At 40.6% G+C, this 20,840-nt stretch overlaps 1 protein-coding gene across 4 annotated transcripts; it reads right to left on the reverse strand.

Moving 5' to 3' along the window:
• Window positions 1–1,274: 1,274 nt before the first annotated feature.
• On the reverse strand, window positions 1,275–19,985 carry si:ch211-198m17.1 (uncharacterized). 4 transcript variants are annotated; one of them, XM_067570346.1, is made up of 14 exons: window positions 19,799–19,985; window positions 8,547–10,409; window positions 6,974–7,165; window positions 6,397–6,495; window positions 6,182–6,291; window positions 6,037–6,095; window positions 5,796–5,938; window positions 5,520–5,654; window positions 4,723–4,765; window positions 4,490–4,527; window positions 4,302–4,389; window positions 3,214–3,409; window positions 2,654–2,686; window positions 1,275–2,304 (listed from the first exon to the last, which is right to left on the reverse strand). In XM_067570346.1, exons 1-14 carry the CDS (start codon window positions 19,848–19,850, stop codon window positions 2,176–2,178), a joined length of 3,180 nt encoding a protein of 1,059 aa, XP_067426447.1. In that variant the 5' UTR covers window positions 19,851–19,985; the 3' UTR covers window positions 1,275–2,175. The 4 variants fall into 4 exon arrangements, with proteins under 4 accessions (XP_067426447.1, XP_067426445.1, XP_067426444.1 ...); XM_067570344.1 differs by having other exon boundaries at window positions 3,214–3,406; window positions 8,262–10,409; XM_067570343.1 differs by having other exon boundaries at window positions 8,262–10,409.
• Between the last annotated feature and the right edge of the window lie 855 nt (window positions 19,986–20,840).

Below are 20,840 nucleotides of genomic sequence, written 5' to 3' on the forward strand. Positions count from 1 at the left end.
ACTAAAGAGGCCTAGATCACCTGACTCACCAGAAAACAGCTATTGTATTGGTATGTCAGATAAATAGTTACATTTTGTATTTAAAAAGTCACTTAAGCATTTCATTGTGAAGACCTTGTTAACTGGAATAATTAGGAATTAGGACTGTAACACAAACTAGAAAATGCGTGCGCCCTGTGAATTGGGGCATTGTCATCCTGGAAGAGACCACTCCCATCAGGATAGAAATTTTTCATCATAAAATAAAAGTGATCACTCAGAACAACATTGTATTGATTTGCAGTGACACTTCCCTCTGAGGGGACAAGTGGACCCAAACAATACCAACAAAATGCCGCCCAAAGCATAACAGAGCCACCGGATCCCTACAATGTAGGGGTCAAGCATTCAGGACTGTACTGGTTTTTCCTTTAATTTGTCACATTTATGTATGTATGTATGTATGTACAGTATGTATGTATGTATATTATGAGGGCCAGAATGCATGTGTAAGTCTGTATGTGTCATTTGCTCCCATTTACATACATTGTAAAAACAAATGTTGAAAAAAGCTTAATATCTTAAAAACTATAGAAGTTATAAAAATAAAAAGTAATAGCATAGATGTCCTTAACGAACTGAACGTGTTGATATATGAATGGATTCTATAAATGAAAGTATGCAGAAGTAGTTAGTGCGTGCGGAAGAAAAAGAATTATAAAGCTTTGGATAACATTAGATTGCTTTCAGCAATCACACAATAATAATGAAAAGAATTTAAGTGAGACATAATCCTGTCACAGCATACATTTTCTTTTTCTATTGCTTTGCCTATTTTATTGAATCTCATTGAAATATTTTTTTTTTTTTTCAGTTATTGTATTTTATTGCTTGTTTTCAACCTTTGATTTGTGAAGTGCTTTAAATGTTTTATGCAATTTATGTGAAGTAATTTGAGCTGCATTTCATGTATGAATGGTATTTAAGTGGTTTTACTAACATTTAAGTGGATGTAATATTTAATTAATTTATATTTATATATAAGTTCAGTGTCTGTAACTTCAAGCTGCAATGGTTCACTTTACAGTCCTTTGATCAATTCATATGTTTAGATATTCCTGACTCTTCAGATGTCTGCTCTACTCTACACAGATAATGATTAGTGACACAAATAGGCTGTAAAAAAAAACCCCGGAAAGGCACAAAATATTGAATTAGGGAGCAATGAAGCTGTTAATGATCTTACAGAGGGCAGTTACACTGAGTGCATCCATCAATGATGACAAACAAGGCCGTTGTGTTTAAATTAATTTATTACCAATCCACACATAAACACACTTTCTGCAAAAAAAGATGTTCAATTATTTACAGAAACTTGACACACTTATAAAATAGTGCACTGTCTCAGACACGAAAAAATAAACATATATATATATATATAAGTCTTCAAAAGAAATGTATTCAAGTGATAATTGGCACATCCAGCAGACAGGCTTTATCACCAGCTTTGCATAATGTTTCCTATTTGTCAAATAGATCATCAAAACAGGCACATTTTGCAAGAGTGGCTTCAACAAATACAGAGTACTGCTACAGTATAAATCCCTTTAAAAATACCCAGAACCAGGGATCCAGCCCCTTTAGTCATTCAAGATTTATTTTTCTAAAAAATAATCATAAGAAAAATATATAGTAGCCCCAGAAAGCCCACATTCAATTTACCCATGATTTCAGGGGGAAAACTGGTGGTAAACTTAACACACACTCAAGTGCAATTAGCAAAATAAGCTTAATTTTAAAAGACTACAGGTGGATTTCTTTAAAGCTTAGAAAAGTCAACCGTACCTTTAAAAACAGTAGGAGAATGATACTGAGCAACAGCGACATCTACTGGTTATAATCAGCAACATTTAGCTCTCAGCAAAGAGCAGGCATGATGAATACAATCTCACTTTTAAAAAAAATAATGTACAGGAATTCTTGCTTGTGTTTAATGAATCTCTTTGGTGGCTGTTTCCGAGTTTTCTTTTAAGAAATGTCCTTTGTGATTTGTCATTAAACCAGAAAAGTCCAAAACTGTGGTACCTTTATAAACAACCTGATCATGCTCAGGAAATGTGGTCCCAGAGTTTCAAATAAGTGACTTCTTTTTGATTTGCTCCGAACTCCTACACGGATCTCCAGCTGCCCAGATGTTCAGTTTTTTTTGTCATCTCCTGGTAAGAAGTAGGGGTTCTCGTGGCCTTGAACCAGATATGAATAACGGGATGGATTTTTACCTTTGAAGGTTTTCATTCCATCTGGGTTGAGATCATATGATCCCGTCTGAAATGTCAGTGAAACCAATCAATGTGTTAGTGTCTTTCAGACGTAGAGGCTTCACATATTCACTCACTCACACAAGCCGAGCGTACATACACCAGTAACCACAGTCACCAACGTGCAGTGAGAATGAAAAACTATGCATGACTACTCCCAAACTAGCATCGGATCAGTTCCTTTGAACTGTCACTCACTAGGTGAAGCATGAGGATGAAAGCACACTGCTTTCCACAACAATCAAGAGATCCATATCTCACGAAGCTTCCCATCACCCACAAACCCCCGTCAGTGCAATTTTCACTGTGGTCAGTTTAAATCATCAGGAAAATCAGAATCTAAAGCAAAGCCTTACCTTTTTCCATCCTCTCTGCTTCGGATGAAACCCCTAAAGCAACACACTGGGAGTCAGGCAAAGCAGGGAGCATGGGAGGGAGCTACGTCTTAGCACTCTAAACATTCTGGATGATTGGGTGTAACATATTGGTGTGCATTGGATTGAAAACATATTATCAAGGCATGTAATCAGTCTCGGAAATGATACAGGGTAGCTATGTGCCCAGTGAGCATGGATTTGTTGATTTGCAGGTCAAATAACTTCTGGTTGTCTGGTGTTAAAAATGGGGCTAAATTAGGTAGAAATGCATTTAAAAGTAGCTCCAGTTATATGGAGCCTAGACCTCTAAAAAAGCTCACTTTTCCATCTATAGCCAGATTTTAACCCAGACAAGACTTATTTTTCACCAACAAAACCATGCTGACTGGGTGGGTTTGATACTAAGGAGATGCAATCTGGATGCGAGAGGATGGGGCGACATTTAACAAACTGGAGGCTGATTTTGTGAACGATCAAAAAGGTTAGTAGTAAGTAGTTCAGACGACAGAGGCGACAACAGAACGTCTGCGATAACTCACCAATCCGTTGGTTTGATGCTTTTTGTCCACCAAGGTATGAGTGCTGCCCCCTTCTGTCATCTCGATGGGAGGAGTTGCATCCCAGTTAGTGGAGGCACGAGGGATGGGTGTGATGCCAGTGGGCCAGGGCTGATTTACCTCACCTGATGAGTAAGGACTGCTGCCGTATTCTTGCTTGCTCTTTGAGCATGTCCTACTAATGTACAGAGAGAGGGTAATGTATGAATGAGCATATGAAAAAGAGGTGCTATTTGATTGAATTGATGCTTCAAACAAGTATTGCATGTGTATCCAAAGTCTGATATAGTTTATTCCTCTGTGCCATAGAGCTCCGAAATCAATTTAAAACACATAAATGAGCCACATAGTTGCACTGGGTTGCTTTATTATCATGAACGTGGTCACTCATTGTTTATTTTTTAGTCAATTCATCACACACCGTCCCACTGGTGCAATTACTTACTAGAGCACCAAATAAATCCACATCTGTAAATAGTACCAATAATTCTTATACTTATACCTTTTTGAGCTACGTCCCCTATAATATACAGTGCCCAGCTGCTTTAGGAAAATCAAAATACTGGGCTTTTTTTTGAAACTATATACTTGTGACCTGTTTGATGTTGGAAAGTCTTGAGAACCAACACATTGTTGTACAAAAGTACAGAATAACACAAGCCTTATTAACCTTTAGCATTAAACATTAATTTGGTGATTTGCGAATCAAAAAACATCTACATTACAACAGAGTTGAATTTGGTTGAAAAGTTAGGTTTCTGGACACCTAGGTTAACATGATTCAACAACATTTCAATGTGGAGAAGGTCATAATTACATGTTGAAATATAAGCATTAAAATAATGCTGAAAAACACATTTATGTATCTCTAGATGTCTCCGCTGAGTTAACTCTACTTTTGCATATTTTTTACCTGCAAATAACCAAAGTCATATTTACAGGGCTAATGTGGGTCATAGTTATTGATGCAATGTGTAAATATACATGTGCTGATTATAATCAGTGCAATTAAATCAATAGGGTGTGTAAAGTTGGGAGGATAAGTTTTTTTTTTTTTAAATTATTCTCACCAGCAGCAGTAAATAAGCAAAGCCAAGACAAGGATGAGAAGAACTCCTCCTAGTACACAGGAGATCACCACCACTGCCAGCAGAGCCGCTGTGAACACACACATAAGGAACACACATTATGAATTTCTGGGGTCAGTAAATAACTAGTGCTGGATTATTTTTGCCTCTGTAACAGCCTGGTTACTCACAGTCGTTGCAGTTGAAGCCAGCATATCCAAATGGACATCTGAGAGGACAAAACAGATTTAAAACACACGATATTCACATGTCATGGGTTCGTCGTGTAGCATCTTAATGAAGTTTAACAATGAATCCACACGAGGGAGCCAGTGGCTGTGCTTCGCCCTGTCTCATACACACACAGCATTACACACTGACACCTTATAATACCTGACAAACATGTAAAAGTGTGTGTACTCACGGTTCGCAGGTGTTTCCCGCTGCCCTCTGCCCACTTGGACAAGCTAAAAAGAGAAACACCATAACATAAACACACACACACACACACACACACAAACAATGTTTAATCCAAAGAAACTGAAATGAGAATATAACAAGCTACAGTTTCCAACTCAGACACGATATATGGAGGAGTACTGCACGCTTGGTTGAGCATTCAATGAAAACAATGGGAGCCTCATATGGAGGCTGCATGATAACCATTACAAACAAGCGCATAATAGTACATTATGTTTCTTTTCTGGGAAAGGAACTGTACGCAGCTTAATGTCTTTATTAGTTCTTCCTATAGCTTGTTCTCCTTGGTCACAATCCTCCACAGAGAGAGAGAGAGAAGGTTGTGATTCTTCCACTTGTTTCCAGGGAAACAACCCCGTTAAAAAGAAATAAATTTGAGAGATAAATGAAGGAAGGTTCAAAGGTCTGCGTTGAGAAAAGGCTACAGCTCTTGACCTTGTCTCTGAGTCTCGCTCCCTGTTGTTTCTCCCCCTCATTCTCATACAAAAGTATGTCAGTGGGGATAAGAAGGTTTTGGTACAGTTTTCTTGTGTCAAGATCAGCTGAGAAAATTTCACTTGAACTTGTCCTCAGACGCTGCGGGTCATCAGCTCTTAAAGTCTTTACAAGAGGCTTTAATATGTATATGGCAGCAGATTACAGTAAAGAATGCAGTCTGCTTATTCAAAACTAACACTATTCTTAAAGAATGAGATAAAAAAAAGAATATCAGTCCATAAAGAGATAAATAGTTGCTATTACCTTTGCAACTGGTATTTGAGTACACGATGGCGATGTAGCCTGCCTTACAGGAACAAGTAGCCCGGCCCTTTGCACTTGAGCATGTTGTAGTGAAGACATCACAAGGTAATGGCTCCTGCTTACACAGGTTTGTAACTAAAACAGAGAGGGTTTAAAACAGGTGTATAAGTCAAACCTTTTACTTGAGATAACGTAGCCTGTGGCTCATATATGTCAGGTTCCCCTTCCCAAAATCAAACTTCCCTTTAACTTTCACAGTGTTCTAGCAGTACTTACCTGTGAATGAAGCATCAGTCAACAATGCGCCTGGATTTTTTGAGTTTGCTATGGCCTGATTGATGGATTGATCAACAGAGTCTTGAGAGGCGGAGGCGGTGTTTTCAAAGACGTTATTTACAGTTGCTAGCACACTTCCTGGTCTGGAGAATTATAGAGAAGCACCAAAAAAGCTATGAAATCTTTTGTTTTATTTGGCATAATGTCCCTTATTGTAGCAGGAGAAAAAGAAAATACTCACTGAAGTTCAACAACATCAGATCTTATGTACCCCACATCATTTCTGAAGACATCTCTGAGCTAAAAAACAGAAAATGTGGTTTAATGAGACAGGAGCGTATCTTGATGTATAAGTATTAAACATATTTTCTCAGCTCTGGACGTACCGCTGCTGAGATATTAGCTGCCGTCTGCTGGAATAGACTTGAGGACCTGTTGAGCATTTGATTTTGAAATGTCAAGGAGGTGAGATGAAGCCGGCCTGGGAACACTCGGGCTAAGTGAAAAGAAGGAGAGGAGAAAAAGGGGAAAAAGGTTGTTATTAGAAGAAGACTCATTGGTGCCACCCTATTATGATCTCTGTTGCTTGAAATGTCCTTACCGGGTGTGCAACGGCCATTCTGGAAGAAGCTACCAGCGAGACACTGGCAGGTACCATTAAGACAGACGCTGTCAGGTGGGCATGGGATGGTAGGACACTCTAGTAAAGGGACAGAAGAAAAATGATGCATTTACCACCCAGCAATCTGATTTTTTTTTCTAATGTGAACTGAATCTGAGCCATCATATACAACTGGTCACCAAATCTGACCCAGATTTGCCTTGTTAAAATTGCATAAAGACTGCATTTGGACCAGCGCGGCCCTTGTGCCTGCACAAAAATAGGGCACTAAGATTTTAAGTCAAACAAGTGTTTCTCCCCTTGTGAATAAATGCAAAGATTATCTATTCATGACTCGTATGACAGGTCTGAATTCATAAATTTTGTTCATATATTCTAAGTACAAGAAAACTGATGAATGTTCTTAAATCAGCCACAAGTGCCTCTTAAAAATGAATCTCTTTGTAGGAGTGGTTCTTGCACGAGGCCTATTGTGTTGATGGACCATACACTCTTGATCTCACCAAGACATCTGACAAAACAAATGATATCAAACACTTTGGAGAAAGGTACAAACCTATAACTGGACCCTGGGTAGGGATGAGTGGGGCTACAGTGGAGTTGGTGGTGGTCTCTGTTGGTTTCAGGCTGGTGGCAGTGATGGTGGTACCAGTATTCATGGTGGTGGTGGTCGGATTAGTGGTGTTGTGCGAGGTTGTGGTCATGCCACTAACTGGTTTAGTGGAATGAGTCACAGTTGTGGTTTCAACTGAGTGGAAAAATATGTAACAATCAGTCCAAAGTCATTTAATCAAATAATAAAGCCAATGTCAGCAACTAACTCTATATACAGTAGGTGTTCCGTAAAGCTTTATACAGCAAAAGTATTACACTATTATGATTTACCTGTTATTTATCACAAATTATGCCCACAAAAAACTGTAAATTCACCACAAATCATAGACTGGTTTAGCTTTTCTATTGTGTGCAGTTTGCTGACAACACGTTAAATCGTTTTATGGGATTATAGTCTTAATAGGGCCACACTGGTGGTTTGATTTCCTGCCTTCGAGGCCACTTTTGGGTTCAGTTCATACAAATCAAGATGGAGAGACTTGAAAGTTGCAGGAGATAGGTAATTCAAGATTATGTTTCCTTTGTTATCTGTTTATTTATTTTTTCTAAATTTATCGCTGCATAGTAATTTGAGAGATTGTGCGGTTTTGAAAACACTTCTGTTCACAGAAATTACAACCGCTAATATTTTATTTATTCTGAAGCCCCCCAGAAAGTTTTGCATTCAGAATCAATCTTAAAAAACCTATGCAGAGGAGCTTTCAAAACAGGTGATAATGAACATTTGGCGATAAAAGGGGGCATTATGTTCACTGTGATTGATTACCAATTCCAAACAAGTAGAAGCATAAAACCATTGCTGTCCAGAAGGTCAGGAATCAATTTAAAGCTTGACAATGGTCAGCAGGTGTATAAAGTATGCACAATTTAGTTTTATTGGCTAAAACATCCAAACTACTGTAGCAGACTGAGCTGCTGTCGTGTAATTGAGGACTGAGAATTTACTGCTCTGAGACTTGACTTCATTGAGGTAACGACTTGACTTAATGTCACAAAGTCATTAAAAATACAGAGGCCTGAAAAACTTTCACAGTGACTTGCAACTTGCTTATGGGGATCTTTGATTTAAATACATAAAACAGCTCTGCATTTAGCCTTTATGGTCTCTAACATTGAGCATTGCCTGCTGCAGCTTTAACTCAAGGTTTACTCAAGTTTGTCATTAAATTCTTTCTCACCTGCATGTTACAGCATATTATTTTGTAAGAACACCACCCTGTTAGTCCTACCTCCTGAGGTTGTTGTTGAGGGAGTTAGGGTGGTGGTGGTATTTCCTTCGGGGGGTACGGTGCTATTGCCTGGGGGGGGATGTGGAGGGGTAGAGCTGGAGGTGGAGCTGGAGGTAGGTGAAGAGGATGGGGGTCCAGGTGGGAGTGTGGTCATTTCTGTTCTACTGGTTGTGTTTGTGGTGATAGTTGAGGGTGCAGTGGTAGATGTGGGAGACTCAGGAGAGGTGTTAGTAGAGTTTGTTAGTGCGGTTGTAGTTAATGTAGAGTTTTCTGGGGTTACTGTACTTGTAGCTGTTGTGCCGTTGCTGGTCTGTGCAGTTGGAGTGATCGAAGTTGTGCTGCTGTTGGTCTGTGCAGTCGGAGTGATGGAAGATGTGCCATTGGTGGTCTCTGTGGTTAGTGTGATCGAAGTTGTGTTGTTGTTCGTCTGTGCAGTCGGTGTGATTGAAGTTGTTTCGTTGTTGGTGTGTGTGGTTGGTATGATCGAAGTTGTCTCGTTGGCGTGTGCAGTTGGTGTCATCGAAGTTGTCTCGTTGGTGTGTGTGGTTGGTGTGATTGAAGTTGTCTCGTTGGCGTGTGCAGTTGGTATGATCGATGTTGTGTCATTGTTGGTGTGTGTGGTTGGTGTCATCGAAGTTGTCTCGTTGGTGTGTGTGGTTGGTGTGATCGAAGTTGTCTCGTTGGTGTGTGTGGTTGGTATGATCGAAGTTGTGTCATTGTTGGTGTGTGTGGTTGGTGGCATCGAAGTTGTCTCGTTGGTGTGTGTGGTTGGTGTGATCGAAGTTGTCTCGTTGGCGTGTGCGGTTGGTGTGATCGAAGTTGTCTCGTTGGTGTGTGCGGTTGGTGTGATCGAAGTTGTCTCGTTGGCGTGTGCGGTTGGTATGATCGAAGTTGTCTCGTTGGTGTGTGTGGTTGGTGTCATCGAAGTTGTCTCGTTGGTGTGTGTGGTTGGTGTCATCGAAGTTGTCTCGTTGGTGTGTGCGGTTGGTGTGATCGAAGTTGTCTCGTTGGCGTGTGCGGTTGGTGTGATCGAAGTTGTCTCGTTGGCGTGTGCGGTTGGTGTCATCGAAGTTGTCTCGTTGGCGTGTGCGGTTGGTGTCATCGAAGTTGTCTCGTTGGCGTGTGCGGTTGGTGTGATCGAAGTTGTCTCGTTGGCGTGTGCGGTTGGTGTGATCGAAGTTGTCTCGTTGGCGTGTGCGGTTGGTGTGATCGAAGTTGTCTCGTTGGTGTGTGTGGTTGGTGTGATTGAAATTGTCTCGTTGGTGTGTGCGGTTGGTGTCATCGAAGTTGTCTCGTTGGCGTGTGCGGTTGGTATGATCGAAGTTGTCTCGTTGGTGTGTGCGGTTGGTATGATCGAAGTTGTCTCGTTGGTGTGTGCAGTTGGTGTGATCGAAGTTGTCTCGTTGGCGTGTGTGGTTGGTGTCGTCGAAGTTGTGTCGTTGGCGTGTGCGGTTGGTGTCATCGAAGTTGTGTCGTTGGCGTGTGTTGTTGGTGTCATCGAAGTTGTCTCGTTGGTGTGTGCGGTTGGTGTCATCGAAGTTGTCTCGTTGGCGTGTGAGGTTGGTGTCATCGAAGTTGTCTCGTTGGCATGTGAGGTTGGTGTCATCGAAGTTGTCTCGTTGGTGTGTGCGGTTGGTGTCATCGAAGTTGTCTCGTTGGTGTGTGCGGTTGGTGTCATCGAAGTTGTCTCGTTGGCATGTGCGGTTGGTGTCATCGAAGTTGTCTCGTTGGCGTGTGCGGTTGGTGTCATCGAAGTTGTGTCATTGTTGGTGTCTGTGGTCGGTGTGATCGAAGTTGTGTCATTGTTGGTGTGTGTGGTTGGTGTCAGTGAAGTTGTGCCATTGTTGGTGTGTGTGGTTGGTGTCAGCGAAGTTGTGTCATTGTTGGTGTGTGTGGTTGGTGTGGTGGTTGTATTTGTAGTCTCACTAGTGTTGGTAGGTTGGTTTGTCTCTAGGTTTGCAGTGGATGTGACATCACCACTGGTTGGAGCTGACGGGGAGTCAGTTGTGCTTCTGCTGATGGTGACGTTACTGTTCTCTGTCGCGGTGCTGTTGAATACTGTGACAGTCTCTGTGGTGGAAGCTGTAAAATCGTTGGTTGTGTGGTTGCTGCTTGAATTTGAGCTTTGAGGGTCTGTCGTTCCCATTCCTACAGTCAAAACAAAAGCACAAAAAAATAATCAGATCATCACCTTCTCTCTCCTGGGCACAGCTTGCTAAAATGTTAGTCCAATTCTGTGATGACAGCCACAAGAAAAATAAGAATTTACGCTATGTGTAGGATTAGAAAATTTCTGACATTGGTGTCCCCGAGTGATGTTGTAGAAAGACAATACACATCGGACACTGATGCATGTTTTAGAAGCAACTCATAACTGCAACTGCAATCTTCAGTGAGAGTGTCTCATTTTTCTACAAAAGAAAAACTTATGTCATCAGGATAAATGTCAAAAAATGCTAAGATCACATAAAATTCTGTGGCTTTACACCTGCAATATTTTTTGGCCACTTGGGGACAGCATAACAAGCTGTTAACATAACATTGACATATTATCACTTTATAACAAACAGTTGCCTATTTGTGTATCCAGTAGACACAAAGCAACATTAAAATTCATTTTGAGTCCTGTTTTGCATCCAACTGAGAAATGTAAGTTCAGTATTAATTCTCCTTTTAGCTCTGTTTTTTGTTTGTTTGTTTTTTTTGTGTGTGGGAAATATCCAGCCCTTTAGATGCTAAACACTCCACTATGTTCACCAGCTGGTTGCTAACTTTGTCTGTCTGCCATTTGGTGCTGGGCTGGTAATGTAATGTGTCTGAGAACAGCTGCCTGCTGCTGCTGGAAACAACACTAAAGAGAGTGATGAGAGTGAAACAAAACAGTATTCACATTCACAGAAAACAGAAGATACTGTATGAATATGACCTCAGGGCTAAAAATATAATCAGATCATCTACTCTATAGAGGAAGCTTGTTGTGTAAATTTCTGTAATATTAACATAAATGTAAAACAGAGAGATGCGATTATAAAAAGTTACACGGCATACAAAAAGTGAAATGACTAGTGTGTTTTTTGTATTTTCACATAGCTGCACTGACATTCTGTAACCAAAATTAGATATCTGTTGTACATATTTTATCTCTTTTCAGCCATGTGACATTCCAAAAATATTACTTTGTTAACAATTCGAACCACTAACGAGTTGGTAAAAACTGAAGACACATTTATGGCTTTAAGCCGTATTCACAGAGAGCAATAAAGCTGTGTTTACAATAAACATGCATCACCAAGTGCATAAAAAGTTGATAGCAGTGACTCAGCAAGTAAGAACTACCATAAGTGGCTTATCTTTACAAAACCAAGATGTGTCAGTCACAAGCACCATAAAGTTCATTAGAGCATCTTAAAGGAAGGAGCTGCTTCCTACTTGGTCAGTGTGCTGTAATGCAACTGTTCCCATTTAGCGTGCTCCCACTCTCTGCTCTGTGTTTATGGGGGAACAGAGGAAGCCAGAGGGCAGCTTGAGGAGCGGCGCAAACAGTAGGAGGTCTTTGATAATGGTTTTAGCCTGTTTACCTCAGCTCCTCATCTGTATGCACTGAATGATTACATTCAACGCCCCTTTTCAGAAACAAGAGAGGGAACGTACTACTAAGACTCAGATGGGTAGACGCCTTACACACACAATTTTCTCCAGTAAGGCATCTTAAAAGCACAAGGAAGTGGTGAGAAAACAAAGACTAATATCAGTTCCTGAACTTGATTTGATTATTTTCTGTGTGTATATGGCCCTCGGGACCTAATCTCTTTATCACTTGGTAACAAGGACTCATTTAGGTATGAAAAACAACAGGCTCAACACACCCTGTGACAGCAGACTTTTATGGATATGATGTACTAAACGTGCACACACGCACCCATACCCTCCCTCAAAGATTATGTATTATGGGAGTGGTATAAGACATGAAGCAATCAATGATGATAGATATGTGAGCGATGAAAGGTTGTAAAAATGTATATCATCTCAGATGATGTTTTTATTGATCATAAAGTATAGAGGTGACAGAGTTGAGCTGGGCTGGACCTATATGTGAAGCAGCACAGAGTGAGATTATTGCTGTAAAACACATGTATAATATTGTGACTGGCTTGTTCAGATTAAGACTTAAGGGCAATGGACTAATCTTACTGGATGCCCAGAGATCAAGATTAATGGAAAAACCTCTTAAATCAGATCCAACTGACCTTGTATTAATTAGCGTCATTGTATTCTTTGCGTGTTACATTCTCACCGTAGTAGATTCCACTGTATCATTTGCAAAGACTCGTGAGTTTCCATGTACGACTGAGTTGAAGGTTAAGCATTTCATGGTTCACTTTGTTCGTGCATACTTTATATCCTCTTAAAAATTTTTTAAAGGCTTTTAGTTTTATCTGCTGCATTTTATCAATTTTTTTTAGACTCCCATTGTTTTATCGAAACTGGGCAGCCAGTTTCAGTTTACACCTCATCCCGTAAATCAGTTACGTGTGTGTGACTTGGTTCACTACAGTCGCTGCGTGCCAAGCCGATATCGGTGCCAGCAGGTAGGCCTACTGTAGATCTGTGTGCTGACGGAATAACAGTGGAGGTCCGTAACATTTTAGAAATATTGTTTTTAACACAAACAATCAAATTAAGAAGTAAAAAAGTAACATTAACTCTACTGGTGTGGACTCAAAGCCTTATCAGCTGTGTGTGTGTGTGGAGAGACCACTTTCTTTCTTTCTTTCTTCACATAACTGACACACACTGGAAAGTTTACTGTGTAACCAGTCTATCATTGTATTGACTGAAGACACACTAAAACTCAAAATTCAGATTTGAGGCAAGCATTAATTGAACACTGAATAGATCATAAATATTGGAAAGGGGACCGAAGTTGTACCTGAGGGATGCTTTTCTACTTAGCGAAATTATTTCCTGTCAAAACTATTGGCGTAATATGAGGAGATATTGGACTCTTGAACGATTAGTCGATTAATCGTTTTGAGTCATAAATTCTCTGACTACAGCTGTGAATATTTTCTGGTTTCATTACTACTTTATGATAGTAAACTAAATATCTTTGGGTTGTGGACTGTTGTTCGGGACAAAACAAAGCATCTGAGCTTTGGGAAACAAACATTTATCACAATTTTCTGACATTCTATAGTCTAAACATCTATTGAGTAATCCAGATGAAATGAAAATAATGGTTAGTTGCAGCCCAAGACTCAAAATTAGATTTTTGTCCCCCATGCCTCATCTGTATGTTGTGTTTAGTGCTAATTAACAAATGTTAGCAAGCTAACATGCTAAACTTAGATGATGAATGCGGTAAACATTATACCTTCTAAACATCAGCATGTTACACAATGACAGCATTACTGTCATTGTGAGTATGTTAGCATGCTTACGTTAGCATTCAGCTCAAAGCAGTACACTTAAAGTACAGTCTAACAGAGCTGCTAGCTTGGCTGTAGACTCCTGCTGGTGAATTATCTCTCAAACAAAAGCTCGGCCAGTACATGACAAAAACTATTCATTGCTAATTAAATTATTATAAATATTAATGTCTTAGAAAATATTCTGAGAACCAATATGAGTGTACTAATATTAAATCAGTATGCGAGAAGATTCCCTTCATTACCGCATTTGATTGACAGCCAATGGTTCATAGAGGCCTTTTATTTAGAAAGAAAATGCAGGTTTATGGTGGAGATTATTTGTTACCTGATGTGTTTGAGGGTTATAGATTTGGCAAGAACTGCATTTATAACAAAGCCTTATTTTGATTTGAACATTAGGGAATGCAGAGATAAATGTCTTGGCATCAGTGATGTGTTATGAAATCCAATTATGCACTTTATCATAATTTTAAAGGTCCCATTTATAAACTATTGTAATATCTTGTTTATCACTTCTCTAAAATACAGCTGAGACCATTATTAAGTAGAGTACAAAACAGAGGAATGTTGTCAAGAGGAATTACACAAACTAAACAGTGTCACCTGTCTGCATGGACACACTGATGGGAAACAAACTTTTTTGTGTGATGACATTTACTAAGTTCCTTTTTCTGTGATACATTTGATGCAAGTTCTGATATAACATTAGCATCACAATGTCATTTACAATAAATCCACATGTCTACACAGACCTTGTAAATTAAGGTTCAGGTTTTTCCGTATAGCCTTCTCATGCAATGATTATTGTCTGATGTACCTTAGTCTCACCTGTCCTTGCTTAATCTAGTCAGTCTTGTGGGAATACTTAAACTGAGACCTTGAGAATATCATAATGAACAAACGCTCCTGGCATGCTTTGGAATTTCTGATACCTGTAGAAGTCATAATAATCCAGATAAAGATCTCATAAGTTAAAAAAAACATGTGTATTCATGAACACAGAAGGAAATAACGGACAAACTGAAAATTTTTACAGACAAGAATGTTATTTGTTTGGCTAAACACGCACAAACACAGTCGTTCTTATTTCATTTTCATAGTGATGTTTGTTTACACAAAGTTCAGCGTTGCTTCTCTATTTTCCACTGGCATGGAAATGTCAGCCAAATGCATGCAAATGATATAAATAGACTCTAAGTAAATCAACTATGACTTAGTTCCACAGTGCATCTATGACGCCGTAGTCAAAGATTGATATAGCAATAGCTGCAATTTTGCAGCTATTAATGTTAATGTTGACACTTCTCCCCTTCTTCACCACAGACCACAGCATTCCTTTAACTATAGGACTTTGTTTGGGTCTTGTTTTGACAGAGCTGCTAATAGTTTCTTGGTCTTGTGAGATGTTGAAGTCACCCATATTGGAAATATTTATGAAACCCATGAGAGACCATATAAACAGACAGTCACTTAGTGTAACGCAGTTGAAACAGTGGAGTTATTACGAGCACACTGCATGCCGAACAGTGAGCCTTGTCTCTTAGGATTTAACCTACAGCCAGATAATCCCCCGTAGACACAAAAGGGATGACTGGGTCAGGCAGGGTGACAAGTGGGTCTAAGGTCGCCTGCAAGCACACACATTCAGGAGGATGTGGATCCGGCTTTACCCACCGAGAACAACTCCTTTGGTCCTAGTAAGAACGCTACTTGGTACTATCACAGTACCGAAGCCACTTAAAAGCTGCCACGCCTCTCCACCTAAATCTTTCCCTTTTTTTTCTCCTCGACACTGAAACCAAACAAGCAGCACAGCGCCATGTGAGTGTCTCCGTTGCCAAGGGGACGTCTGCTTCTGGGTGTCAAAGCTTTGCCTCACTTCAACAATTTTGGCGTTGATGCTCGTGTTTCAGAGCTGCTCCCCACTTCAGGGGATTTCTGTTCATGCGACACAATAGCCCTCCAGTGAAGTACCTGTTCATGAACTGACTGTCAGATCCAGCACCCCTAACACACATCCTCAACTTCCTGTCCACGCTGCCACTGCCCAGGACTAAATCCTTGTCTGTATTGATGACACGCCTCTGGGTGAGGGCTACTAATTCCAAGAGGGAATCCTGAGCACTATTGAGAGCTGCAGACACACTCTCTCCTCATTTGTTGCCATGAAACATTTCCAGCTTATTGTTGGGATTAGGGGAAGGTGCGTTCCTGAAATAGTTCTCTATCGCATCCAGCAGCACTGCGAGAAAGACGGACCTAATTAAAGAACGCACACAGAGCAGGAGATGAACTGACAGGTTGTGACCCAACAGTCAGGAAGAACCTGAGGCCAAGAGGCAGGATCTCATTAGGAGACAGAGGAGTCATGTGGAGAGCTGACCTATGGTGATGTGTGTGTGTGTGTAGGGCCTGTGTTTCAGAAATCATGCAGTATGACATCTGAAACAAGCTGATCAAAGAAAAAAAAATGCTAAAGGCATACTGGACTGCACCTCACAACTAATTACTGGTCACACTTCGGGTCCCTATGCCAGCTAATGAGAGCGAACATTTCTTACATACTTCTTTATGACCTCCTGGTATTTAAAGGTCCCCGTCCCTGTGCCTCGTGGTGAACCAAAACACACAGATACACACGGGTCAGCTTCCTTCAGCGTTCATTGCTGGGGGGAAACCAGGCCTGAGGGCTGTCACATCAAAGCAACACAGCTGACGCCAGTTCACCAGGAGCTCCCCGACCTCACAGGACAGAGTGGAAGCTGCACCAACGGTCCATCATCCTGCTGAGTGTCTCATGTCAACAGCCCCGATCAGAGGAAACACTGATGCCTTAAACAGCGGTGGTGAACGGTTTGGTGATATGCTTTAAGTCACACCATCGGAGTATTAGTAAAAAATATGGACATGACTCTGTCCTGCTTAGACTTTGCTCTCCTCCGTCTGGACTGTCACACAAACTTCATCTCGGCCAGGAATGTGCCTCTTCCTGCTACTGATAAGACAGACTTGATGCCTAACACACACACGTACAGCCCAACACACACACACACCCACACACAATCTCATCATAGAAAGCCACAGTTGTTTTACATGTGCTCAGGATAGGATGATTATATATCTGATGTCAGTGTCTATTTATTGCGGCTGATAACGTCAAACTGTAGATCCTTTTCAACGCGTCCTCTCTCAATGTGTCCACTCATCGATCACACAGAACCTCGGTGCCTTGTCCTCATCTTCTCTGTCTTCTCTGCGTAATCTTGGTGTGATGACTTTTGAAGTTCACATTAAGACGCCTACTTGACCATGAGATGCTAATAATGCTTTTGTCTCATCATATTTGCACTACTGTAATTCTTCTTAATAAATCTTCCTTACACTCCACGATCTGACAGATGATCACATATTACACCTATTGTAACCTCACTGCACTGGCTTCCTGTTATAGTTCCTGTTACAGTATACTACGGACCTTCTGCACCCCCACACCACGAGCCAAGCTCTTCGGTCCTCTACCCAGGGTTTTCTAAGTGTACTATGGACACGTTTAAGACTCAGGGAGGCCGTGCTTTCCAGTCAGCAGCCCCTAAGCTTTGGACTAGTCTCCCAATAAGCCTGAGGTCCTTGGACACTGTGGACTCTTAAAAAGCAGCTAAAAACCCATCAGGCATTTAGGTAGCATGTGATACTTTATGTTTTAATTTGTCTCTTATGTCTGTTCCCCTTGTATATTACATCTGGTGTCTTTGTTTTACTTATTTGATTTGATTGTATTTGACTTTACTTCTTTGATTGCGAAGCACTTTGTGACTGGTGTCTGTACAAGGTGCTATATAAATAAACCTGCTCTCATCAGACAGTCTGCAATTTCAGTGGCGTCCTCAACTGGAGGAGTCAGACAGAGACGAGCTCTCTCTATCCGAGCAAACAGAGCTTTCATACTGTTACTGGGATGTAACAGATGGCTCCCTGAAGCAGAGCTCACTCGCAGGGCCTCTGCACATATCATATCCAATTAAAGCTCCGCCAGCACATGCTTTCCAATTACCGAGTGAGATTTACTGCCCTAGAGCAGGTCTAATCCACCAGGATACAGCAGGGACTCAGCGACAGAGGGTGGAAAAGACAAGAGAAGAAACAGCAACAAGTGTGCATGAGAAGGGGATGTAGAAAACAATTCATGCCAGTAAGTGAGAGTGCATGAAATGAGGAAGGTGACACTGTGAAATGAATCAGCAGTTAGAGGGAAGCTTAAAGGTACAGCATGCAATTATGAAAAGTAAAGTAAACAAGGGGAGGAAATGAAATAGAAAATTTTCCCACTGTTTACACTGAACAATCGCTCAAAATAATGGTTGACTGGTTGTCACAGCCATCTGATGACTTGTTGAGCAGACTCTGCTCTGCTGCTCTGGTAGTGACCTTATGATGACTAGCCAGCAAATCATGACACATATGGATGATTCATGATATACTGATTGTGGTCTCAGAGAGGAAACAGCAGGAGAGAGAAGAGAGGCCGGCAAAAAACGTGCTCTGCTCCCCTCTGTCTGGAAGATTTCTTATAGAAGGCAAAAGAAAATGTGGCGCCAGACTCAGAGGAGGAGGACTGTGACCCTCAGGAGGTCTTTTCATCTGGACCTCTTTACTGCTACTTCAGACACACTCAGTCATGCCCCAAATTGCAGCCTTAGTCCCCCCCCCTCCCTCCACTATCAACCTTCAACTCAGTGTTTCTATACAAGCAGACACATCACAAGAGGTGAAACACACAAACAGCCTGCAGGCTCCCAAGTGAGGCTCTGCCACATGACGGTGACTGACTCTCATACCCTTCACACATGTGAACCTTTAAACACAGTGATGCACTTCAGGATAGTCCAAAATAATACAAGGGTGACCAATGGATTTAACTGGAGCGAGTCTGTACAGTGGAGGTCTCATCAAAATTCCTCAGGCAGCTTCACCACGCCATCAAGGGGGTCAGCTTATGCACACAGAGTAAACTTTGTGTGTGGAGTGTGCTGCGCTTCAGGGAGCCGGCTGTCGTTTGACCGATGCCTCCTCCCTCGCATCTGCCCACCCCAAGAGCTTTGAGTCACCCTGGAGGAGCGGTGAGTCAGGGTTTAAGACTATTTAGAGCCGCATACAAGGGACACCCCCCCATGAGTGTGCGAAAACAAAGAAGAAAGGTTGATGCCTTTAAAGCACTTACGGATTTCTTACTGTAAAATAGGTTTTATGATTTATTTAGTAATTCACTGATTTTTGCATCTTGGACTAGCCTCGCATCTTTTATGATGTGACTTCTTTTTTTGGATGTTCATGATGCCTTTTATCTTGTCTGCTTTCTGAAAAAAAAACAACCTACTGCTACTTGCTCTTCGGTTTTTAGTTTCTAGCATGTCAGACCTTGAACACCTGTCCTTGTCTCGATAAAGGTTGGTGGACTTAGTCAAGGACTTTATTATTTTATCCTTGACAAAATCTGATATGTTGTATTTTTTTATAAATATATTTAGATATTGTCAAGAATGTCACCGTTATCACTGTGAATATTCATGTATATTGCCAAAATATATGTTTTAGGATTGTTTTCAAAACTGTACAAATTGTATTCTTATCATGTGTGATTTTATGTGTAAAAGACATCTCTATCATAACCATAACAACATATGATAGTAAACTAGCTGCTTCATAAGCTAAATATTTTGAGATATTCATTTGCATATTATAGATATTTTATTTGCAAGAATAGTTTTTAACCCTGTTGGCTACACAATAAACTTCATAATATGTTGATTGTGGATCAAGCATGAATCAAGCATCAAGATATAATCCGAAACAAGAAAAAAAGAACAGAAAAGAGACAAAAACGTATTGTGAACATGCCTAAAATATCATTTATAGACATGCAAATTTAGCCTACATCATTTTGACATGGACAAACGCACTTTTTTACACACTTGTAAAACGTAACTCGATAATGTCCCAATATCCAAATCTTTTTTCAAATACATTTCGTGGTATGTACGTTAAAACAAACAAACAAACCGTTTTCTAGCCTAATATATACAGTGTGGTAAAGTAAACTTCACTCACCTTTGACGACAGCAGCCAGGAGAAACACGACAGGCAGACATCTGAGAAACATGGTTCAGGTCTAAGATGCAACTTTTAAGGAAACGGGGTTTTTTTCTGAGGAGGTTATGAAGTCCCGTGTCCTGCCAGTATAACGGGGTATAACAGAGCTCTAGAGTCGCTGCCTGCTACAGGTGGCTGAGGGCTGCAGCCTCTGACAGCATTAAAAGCTTTAGTCTCTCCTCTGATTGGCTCAGCTCTGCTGTCGTTCATCATTACTGTACTGCGCCTCCACCCATGTACCAGAGCTTTGACCGTAAACTTGTCATCAACAGCACGGAAAAAAACCTACTGTACAATAAAGGTCTATTTTTAACTGATTGTTACCTTGATTTTTTTTGTGTGTTTAGACTCAGGGGAAGCAAATAATGCCTTATTCAAGGACAACTAGGAGGGGCAGCAAATCCTGAACATCCTGATGGTGACTACTTCAAAAGTGGGGATGACAAACAAATTCACAAGAATATTATATGCTGTATGTATCCCTGCAAGGAAAAGCCCTTTTAAAATACATTTTACAGACAAGAGCCCATATATCTTCTATTATTACAATAGTTTTGACAGACAATTATAATTGTGCTAAGCAGAAAAGCATCACCCAGTTAAAACTAAAAAAAAAACAACCTTCCAATGACCTTTTTAAAAACTGATCCAATATTTACTATTTATTCAGTGTTCAATTAATGCTTGCTTTCATCTTGCATTTTGAGTTTTACTGTATCATCGATCAGACACAGAGATAGACTGGTACACAGTAAACTCTTTTGTGACAATCATATGGAACATTTGCTATCAGCAAGTACAGATATGACTGATGGGAATGTCATATCTTTGCATAACGCATGTACAGAGAATGACAAGTCGATGCTGTTTCTAAAAAACTAAAAGTAACCATGCTCTTCTAGGACAAGGAACATGTCACTCAGTGCAGCGGTGTGGCTCACTGACATGATATTAATCTTTTTTGGACAACAACGGAGGTCTATGGCACAGAGGAATGTGA

The sequence above is a fragment of the Thunnus thynnus genome, chromosome 17 (assembly GCF_963924715.1).
Source record: "Thunnus thynnus chromosome 17, fThuThy2.1, whole genome shotgun sequence".
Lineage (NCBI taxonomy): Eukaryota > Metazoa > Chordata > Actinopteri > Scombriformes > Scombridae > Thunnus > Thunnus thynnus.